Source organism: Mastomys coucha, unplaced genomic scaffold (genome assembly GCF_008632895.1).
Source record: "Mastomys coucha isolate ucsf_1 unplaced genomic scaffold, UCSF_Mcou_1 pScaffold18, whole genome shotgun sequence".
Taxonomy (NCBI): Eukaryota; Metazoa; Chordata; class Mammalia; order Rodentia; family Muridae; genus Mastomys; species Mastomys coucha.
This window is the reverse complement of record NW_022196900.1, coordinates 115238176-115247274: the sequence shown is the minus strand read 5'-3', so window position 1 is coordinate 115247274 and position 9099 is coordinate 115238176. Positions and strand designations below refer to the sequence as shown.

Below are 9099 nucleotides of genomic sequence, written 5' to 3'. Positions count from 1 at the left end.
CTCAGCATCAGGTCACCCAGGACACTCTACCACCAGTGTTCACATTGAAGTCCACCTCCCTGGAGATGTTTACAGTGGTCCCAGAGCACTCATCTCTAAATGAGGCTGTCATTTCAGAAGCCAGATTAGTCAGGCTGGAGGTTAAGGACCATTAGGCACCCTTGGGCCCTGGGTTCCTATGACAGAGTCTGTTTTTACCTGAAGAGATCTCACACCAAGCCAAAGAAACTCTACGCTGGCCTAGAATAATTGAGTCCTTCCAATGTTTATTATAATGGGTCAGCAGCAGCAAGAGAGCCAGAGGGACAGGAACCCAGATTTATTTGTTCTTCATGTAGATCTTCGGTGTCTGCCAGTTCTCAGGGGCTTCCTTCAGGCCTGCCTTCAGCCAGATGCGCTTCAAGTCTTTCTCAAATCTGATCTGCAAGGGCAGAGGAGACAACCAATTTATCATACTGAGCAAAGCCAAACACTCTTAACCACTGTCAATCCAGGTCCCAGGGAGTGCCCACATTCACCTGCTTCTTTTTCAAACGTCCTTCCCGGACTTTACGACGTAGAAACCGTGTCCTCTTGACCAGTTTACGGTACTTGTGGTGGTTCATCTTCCGCCTTCGGATCTTCAGCACATTTTTGCACTGCATTGGAGTAGCATCCCAGACTTCCCTGACTCCCTGTTTGGCTTCCTCCTCCCGCTGGCTAGGTGGACATTTGTAGAACTGGGAGGGAGCCAGAGTCATCGGAACCTCAACATTCAGTCTGGGCAGTACGTATTGAACAATCAGCCAGCTCTCTAGAGGACTGATGGCCATCTTCCTGGGGACCAGGAACTCCTCAAGCTCTAACTGGGCCCTCTTACCAGGGAGGGAGGCAGCCCGACTTGGGCTTGCAGGCTGCAAACTGTAAAGGGGTCGAAAAGCATGGCTGCCAATCATCCAAGAGCCAGGCCAGGAACGACTGAAACCTGGGGAAACAACACAGTTGCTACTAGTGAGATCACAACAGATCAGAACACCACTACTACCCAGGCTAGGGCAATACGTACACCCAAATGGTAAGACCTGCACCTTATTCTTCTGTCTGAAGTACTATATGGAAGTTTGCAGGGAAAAGTTTGTGACCAGGCTTTTATTTTCAGTAACATAAGACTACTAAAGGTGAGTTGGGCCACTATGATTCCCATCCCCAACCTAGGTGTGGATTCCGTGTCCAAGGGTGTCTTACCTGCCCAGGGAACAACAGTCCTGACCAACTGTGAAGTCAGGCGTGTCAGGAACATGGTGAGCTGTTGGTCGGGCGGCAGTGCTCAAAGCTAGAATACAGGTACCAGTTGAGGTCACACAGCGGCGGTGGACAATGCTCTCAGCCGTCGCCGACTGGCCAGACCGCATGCCTCACATATCCCATTACCCTGGGTCCCCCTGACCAGCAATGAGGAGACAGCTTCAAAAGTCGCTCTTGGCTTAAATCCTGTCCCTACTTATCCCCACCAGCGTGATCCCTGTAAGCCGTCCACCCACTGTTTCTGCTCAGGCACCAAAACCCACAGCACAGGACAATAGCGACTCTAGCACGCACCAAACAGACGCAGGCCAACCGAGCCTCGCCGCCTATCATCATTTATGCTCCCCAGCAGGATCTCTCAAGCTCCCGACCGGCCTACAGAATCCCGGAAGTTAGGGCTGATCATTTCTCCTCTGCCCTTGACCACTTCCGGTCCCTGATTCTACCCAGCGCCCTCTGTCGTCCGATTCTGTGCTAACACCCTTGAGTGCCTGAAAGCGATCGTTTCCGGTTAGAGGAAACGCTCCCTCAGCCGCTGTTGTACAGCAGTACGTAAGTTCCGGATAAAAAAATAACAAAACCCTACATCCACCCACAATCCCGGATAGTACTCTCTACGACACGTGGACTTTAACAGTTTTTTTTTTTTTCTTTTTTCCGTTTCGTCTCTCTCAAGCCAGTAGCTTCCGGGTACCTCCATGGACCGTAGGACTGCGGAAAAGACGTGTGGAGCTCCTCCTGTTAGGACAGCAGGTTGTTTAAAAGTAGGCCTGTGAGATATGCTGGTGGTAGAATGGGGCTCTCAGCTTCTTGATGCCTCAGGAACTCTGTCCTGTTCCTGCCCCGCGGTCTTACCCCTTTCACCTGACAACCACTTCTCCCTCACTAACTCAAGTCAAAGAGGTCCTAAATTCTTTAGTGTGCATTGAGGAAAAATTAAAAATCCTCACACACAGGCCGGGCGGTGGTGGCGCACGCCTTTAATCCCAGCACTTGGGAGGCAGAGGCAGGCGGATTTCTGAGTTCGAGGCCAGCCTGGTCTACAGAGTCAGTTCCAGGACACCCAAGGCTACACAGAGAAACCCTGTCTCAAAAAATAAAAAATAATAATAAAAAAAAATCCTCACACACGTGTTAATTTTTACCCAAAAACTTAAAAGCAGCTTCTTCAGAATATGGCTGCTGCTTCCCTTGGCAGGAGCCTAGCAATCCACTGCACCTCAGTGTGGACCAGGAAGTCATGCTGGCTCCAGTGGACAGGGGTGCCAGCTTTAGGGCACATGCTAGACTAGGGTTCTCCTTCATTTGAGGAACTACATATGCCTTGCATGAGGGATTTCTGTGGATTCTTAGCAGACAGTGGCCAAGTATCTCATTCCCAGGCATTAACGTAGCTAAAAGTTACATAAGCCAGTAAGAGGGCAGAAATTGCAGGCTCTAGTACCAGCTCTGCAACTGAGGGCATAAAGTGATGTATGTACCCTACCTTCCTGAGGGGATGCCGGAGATATTTGTCTTTTCTAATGGTGTTTCAAAAGGAGAGGCACAATGTGCACGTGCATATGCCACAGCACACATGGAGTCAGTTCTCTTCTTCCACCTTTAAGGAAGTGAATTCCAGGGATCTCATTCAAGTTGTCAGGTTTATGTGGCAAGCACTTAACCTACTGAACCATCCATTGCACTAGCCCAAACAGGAAGGTTCATTCACATTAGTCTCTATCTTTAGTTCACAGACTCTCCCCTTGGGTAGCCACAAAAGACAAAGTGTCCTCTAGATTCCAGCCCTCACCTTGATGCTCCAGTCCTCAACATGGCCAGCTTTTATTTGATGTTTTTCTCCTTGGATTTTTACCTAGTTATATAAAAATGGAAAACCTAACTAAAGGTCCAAGGAAATGAATGAATGAATAAATCCATCAGAGAACTGGTCATGTTTACAACAACCCACATAAGGGCAGGGCTTTGTAGAGGCAGGGACCAATAAGAGAAAAGGCAAGTGTAAACTGTTTTGGAAACAGATCAACAAGAGCATCCTCCTTACACAAAATCCCAGGAACTAGCAAGTTCCTAGTCTTCCAGGTGAGGAAAGCCAATCTTGTTAAGATCCCTATACTTTGCTGGGTGGTGGTAGCTCATGCGTTTAATCCCAGCACTTGGGAGACAGAGGCAGATGATCTCTTTTGAGTTTGAGGCCAGCCTGGTCTACAGATTGAGTTCTAGGACAACCAGGACTATACAGAGAAACCCTGTCTCAAAAAACAAAAAAGATCCCTATATCTCAGGCTCCAGGCCAAAGCAGAACATGTCCAACCAGGGCAGGGTAGCTGATTGGCCATGGTGGCTATAAAACAATAGCCATGACACTATGACATTGTACTGCTATTGTAAACTAACCTTGCCAAGGCAGATCTGGAATTGCAAAGGTCAATCCATTAAAAACCTGAGAAAAGCCGGGCGGTGGTGGCACACGCCTTTAATCCCAGCACTTAGGAGGCAGAGGCAGGCGGATTTCTGAGTTCGAGGACAGCCTGGTCTACAGAGTAAGTTCCAGGACAGCCAGGGCTATACAGAGAAACCCTGTCTCGAAAGAAAGAAAAAAAAAAAAAAAAAAACCTGAGGAAAAAAAGCACTGCTGGGGCTGAAGAGATGGCTTGGTGGTTAAAAGTACTTCCTATTCTTCCATAGGATTTTAGTTTGTTCCCAATCAGAAAGCACAGGGAAGTAAGTGATCTCTTAAGTTCTAGGTTAGCCTGGTCTACATAGTAAAACCCTGTCTAAAAGAAAAAAAGAAAGATCACTGGTAGATTTGGTAGGGGAGGGTCTGTGTGTGTTGTTTTCTTTGGAGTATAAAGATGAATTTAAAAGTGAGAATGGCCAAAGGTGGCCCCACCCTGGGGCCTGCCTGTTGCAGCCTAGGTTGAGGAGCCCTAGTATTGGGCTACAGAAGCCAAATGCTGACTGGTTTGTACCAGTCAGGGTACCTGCTTTACTTAAGGGCTCAAGCGGGCAAGTCTTATCCTAACACAAAGTTAGCTGTGAAACTTGTTGAACATTGTCTATTTTATTTTTAATTTTTTATTGTTTTTAAACTTAAAAGATTTATTCATTGTATGTGTTTTGCCTCTATGTATGTATGTACAGCAAGTTCATGGCTGGTGTCAATGGAGGCCTGAAAAGGGCAATGGATCCCCTGGAACAAGAGTTGTGAGCCTTATAGTGTGGGTGCTAGGAACTAAACTTAGATCCTCTGGAAGAGAGACACCAAGCCTACTCTCCAGCCCTTATTTTACATTATGATAAGGTTTTTTGTGTTTTGTTTTTTTCAAGTAACCCAGTCAGTCTCTAATTCACTCTATAGCTCAGGATAATCCTATACTCTTGTGCTCCTGTCTGTGCCTCTAAAGTGCTAGAATTATGACCACGTACCTGGTTTATACCTGGCTTATGTAGTGCTGGGGATCAAGCCCAGGGCTTTGTACAAGTTAATCATGCATGCAACTATAGTTGAAAATTTAATAAAGCCATTGTACCTGACATAAACTCTGAGTGATGGCACACCTAGACTTTGAAGTAATTTTTTACAAATAATCAGTGATTATTACCTGAGATTTATGGAGTTGCTTTTCCTATAGGAGATTCAAAACCTTTGCATGAATTCAATAGCAAGACATTTCTAGCAAGCCATAGCAGATAAGCTTAGGTAATGTGGTCCTTCAGACAACTCCCAGATTAGATCAAAGGATCTAATACTGACTTGCTGCTAAAGATACCTTTTGTGTAACAATCAATAAAAACACTTCTGCAGAGGCTGTTCCAGGCTTCAGTCCACAGAGGCCGACTGCCCTGTTCCTTCAGGGCTTCATTACAAGGCTTCATTCTTTTCTCTCTTTAATCGGCCCATGTGAAACAATTTACCAGCATTTGGTGCCCAATGTGTGGGGTTTGAAGAAAAGAGGAGACCAGAATACTTCAGGACTGGGGGTAAAGCACACTCACAAGTAAGCAAGACTCCAGGATCTGGTAGGAACATGGGGGAATTTCCCATCTTAGGAGTGGCACGACGTATAGTTGCTAAAATGCTTGTTAAAAGAAAATGGAGTAAAGTGAAAGAAAAATGGCTCACAGAGCTTTTAGTACTAATCAAGTGGCACTGCTATTTGTTTTAGGCAACTCACATTCAATTAAAATTGACGGTGTCAAAACAAGTGTTGAGAGCTTTGAGGTGGGATCATCAAAGAGAAGCTATACCTAAAGATTTGGTCTTCCTGTAAATTAATTTCCAATGCTTTGGAGCCACTGCGGAGTGAAGACTCAGAGAAGGTTCTATTAGATGAGGATATCCTGACCATAAATTGTCAGCAGAGAAGAACGCTGTCTAGAGGAAGATAAAAATGCTTCAGGGCCGGAGAGATGGCTCAGCTGTTAAGATCACTCTAAGCTCTTCCAGGAGTCCTGAGTTCAATTCCCAGCAATCACACCGGTAGCACAGAACCATTTATACTGGAATCTGATGCCCTAACCCTGCATGCAGGTATACATGCAGATGGAACACTCATCTATATCAAAACAAAACAAAGCATATTCTTGGAGGAAGATATGAAGATGGTCCAGAAGCTAGAGATGGATCTCCTCCTTTGTTATTACACAAACACAGACTTAGAAAAGGGAAAAATTGAAACTGCACAATTGCAAAAATTACAGATGCAGGTAGAAAGGCTCCAGAGACAAGAATTAAAAAAAGAAAAAGAATCTTCCTGGTAGAATTTTTTAATTAGGGACCTATAGAGGCTCCTTATGAAGGAACTGAGGAGTAGTTTCCTAAAGTCATAAATATACCACCTCAGGTATTTCCAGTCAGTATGCAGCAAAAGCCTACAAATAACCAATATCCTCAAGGTTATGTTCAGATTAGTTGGAAAAATACAGAAATGACAGATCTGAGATAATTTAAGGAAGCACCAGTGGCATAAGGAAGGGATTCACCCTATGTAAGAGATTTGTAACAAAAGATTGGAAGGGGCCAGGCAGTGGTGGCACACACCTTTGATCCCAGGAGGCAGAGGCAGGCAAATTTCTGAGTTGGAGGCCAGCCTGGTCTACAGAGTGAGTTCCAGGATAACCAGGGCTACACAGAGAAACCCTGTCTTGAAAAAACAAAACAAAAAACAAGCAAACAAAAGATTAGAAGGAGGAATGGCAGCTGGAACTCAAGGTGCTCTGGCTGTAAGGTGCCTGTCAGGCCCTTTCTGCCCAGAGCCCACCATTGCAGAGCAGAGAGTTCCAAGTTATGACAAGAGTGTCTCTATTGCTGCAGCATGACTTGCTAACCCAGCTAACCAAAACCTAGAAATTTCTTGTTATTTGTTTGATTTTTGTTTAAATTTTTTTATTTTTCCCTCATAGCAGGAATAACTAATAACTCACTATCAATAATCCCTTCAAAGGAAAAAAAAAAAGAGAGAAAGAATCAAAACCAGAGTATAGTACTATCCCAACACTTAAATTTCCATGAGTCATTCATTACATGATGGTTGTCTAATTAATACTTAATTGAATGTTTAATTTTCATAGTTAGTAAACTGAAAGAGCAAAATTTGTAATTTTGAACTATATCATCTTATCTTTTTATATACTGAGGATTAGTCTCTGTTCTTTGGGTTGTTTTCTGGAAACTAGTAGTTAAATTCTATAAAAATGTAACACCTGGAATAGAACAGTTTAATAAATAATGTGACTGCTAAGATGATAGCTCATAGAAATAATCTCTTACTGATAAAAAGCCTGCACTGGGGCTAGAGAGATGGCTCAGTGGTTAAGAGCACTGACTTCTTCCAGAGGTCCTGAGTTCAATTTCCAGCAACCACATGGTGGCTCACAACCATCTGTAATGGGGATCAGATGTCCTCTTCTGGTGTGTCTGAAGATGGGGACAGTGTACTCACACACATGAAATAAATTTATGAAAAAAAGCCTACACTATACAGGAAATAAATAAATAAATAAATAAAGCCTACACTGATCTTTTACAAAGATTACTTCAAAGCCTAGGCACACCATCACTCAGGGTTAGGGTTAGGGAGTTTATGCCAGGTACAATGGCTCTATTAAATTTCCCACTATATTCAACTAAGCTACATTCCTCAACCACACTAGAACTCCACTATAGAGACCAGGTTGGCCTCGAACTGCCTTAGTCTCTGGAGTGCTGGGATTAAAGGCTTGTCACCATCACAGTTAGCAAATCTTTTTTTTTTTTTTAAATTTAATAGTTAAGGGAAATTTTCTAACACAAAACATACTGTTTATGTGTCGTGTTGGGTTTTTTGTTTGTTTACTATTTTCTATGTTCTCAAAGTTACTGGAGTACTATACACAATGAAGGAAAAAGCTATATAGTGCCTCCTGAATCAAATAAAAGTGACCAGTGAACAACAGTATCACTGTGCCTGAACCACAGGGTTCTTGATGCAGAGTATATGGACAAGGCAAAACATCCAGGGGCTTCTGTACCCTATGCTCCACAACCCCTTAGAACAGTGGTTCATACCCTTCTTAAAGCTGTGACCCTTTAACACAGCTCCACAGACCCCTAGAGCAGTGGTTCATACCCATCTTAAAGCTGTGAGCTTTAACACAGCTCCACGAACCCCTTAGAACAGTGGTTCATACCCTTCTTAAAGCTGTGACCTTTAACACAGCTCCACGAACCCCTAGAGCAGTGGTTCATACCCTTCTTAAAGCTGTAACCTTTAACACAGTTCCTCATATTGTAGTGACCCCAACCATAAAATTAGGCTCATTGCTACTTCATAACTTTAATTTTGCTAGTTATGAGCTATAACTTAAAATCTGTTTTCCGAAGATCTGAGACTCCTGTAAAGACGTCATTCAACCCTAAAGTTAAAAACTACTGCCTTAGAGGGAAGGAAAAGTTGATCATACCACCCTAAGACAGAGGCTACCAGAATAAACTGTTTTCTCCCACCAGGGCCCACAAATGATATGTATTAGTCTCAGTGGTCCGCATGTCCTGGGAAACACTGCAGTTGAGCTGACTCACCTCTTACTCTTTTGTATTGGGACAGGGAACCATGAAGTTGGCCTGAGCAGGATTTGACTAGGCCCAACATTCTTGCTCAGACAAAATACAGGCAGGCTACTCGTATGCTCTGACTACTGAGGCTGCAGTCGGGTAGGGAATAGGCCTATACTTTTCTCTAGATGCTGGTCTAAGGAAGTGACCGATTTCTGGCAAAAGAGCCAGTCCTTTTGACAGGAAATATCCATTCAAAGATAAGGCTTACTCAACTCATCTATTCTACTGCCACAGGGCTTCAGATCCTAGTTCTGAACCCAGGAGTCCTATTCTTGGCTATCCCTGTGCCTAAACACAACTACATTGTAATAATAAAGCCACGACCCTTAGGCTGGAACCCTTCAGCTGTACATTGATAACATACCTTCCCTCCTTTCAACTCTAAGGACAGATGGTTTTAGGATGGCACAGAGCTCAGTACAAAATCCAACACTTTAATGAGAACAGGGAGCAAGGACCAGAGATTATACAGCTCATATGGCCCCTAGAATAGCTAAGCTGGCAGTGCAGAGTTGCACACAAATATTCCCAACAGGCCTGAGTCCCACAGCCAAGTCCCAGGCATATATACAAGGAAACAACCAGAATGACAGCCCACAGTCTTACATAACAAGTGTCCTGAGAATTGTTTATTCAACCACGTAAAATTTCTCTCGAGCTGGTGGCCTGCACTCAGCATTGCACAGATAAAAATATATGACTTTCAACACAGACCT

General features: G+C 44.1%; 2 protein-coding genes across 2 annotated transcripts in view; both read right to left on the bottom strand.

Annotated features, from left to right (window-relative positions):
* Positions 1–243: 243 nt before the first annotated feature.
* On the bottom strand, positions 244–2062 carry Aurkaip1 (aurora kinase A interacting protein 1). The gene is made up of 4 exons (XM_031379795.1): positions 1579–2062; positions 1225–1312; positions 519–964; positions 244–421 (listed from the first exon to the last, which is right to left on the bottom strand). Exons 2-4 carry the CDS (start codon positions 1277–1279, stop codon positions 320–322), a joined length of 603 nt encoding a protein of 200 aa, XP_031235655.1. The 5' UTR covers positions 1280–1312; positions 1579–2062; the 3' UTR covers positions 244–319.
* A 6950-nt stretch (positions 2063–9012) lies between these two features.
* The window catches only part of LOC116095812 (cyclin-L2-like), a 5482-nt gene continuing 5395 nt past the window's right edge, over positions 9013–9099 (bottom strand). The window contains exon 8 of the mRNA XM_031377049.1: positions 9013–9097. Within this exon, the coding sequence (XP_031232909.1) occupies positions 9013–9097 (85 nt within the window). The remainder of the gene's footprint in view (positions 9098–9099) is intronic.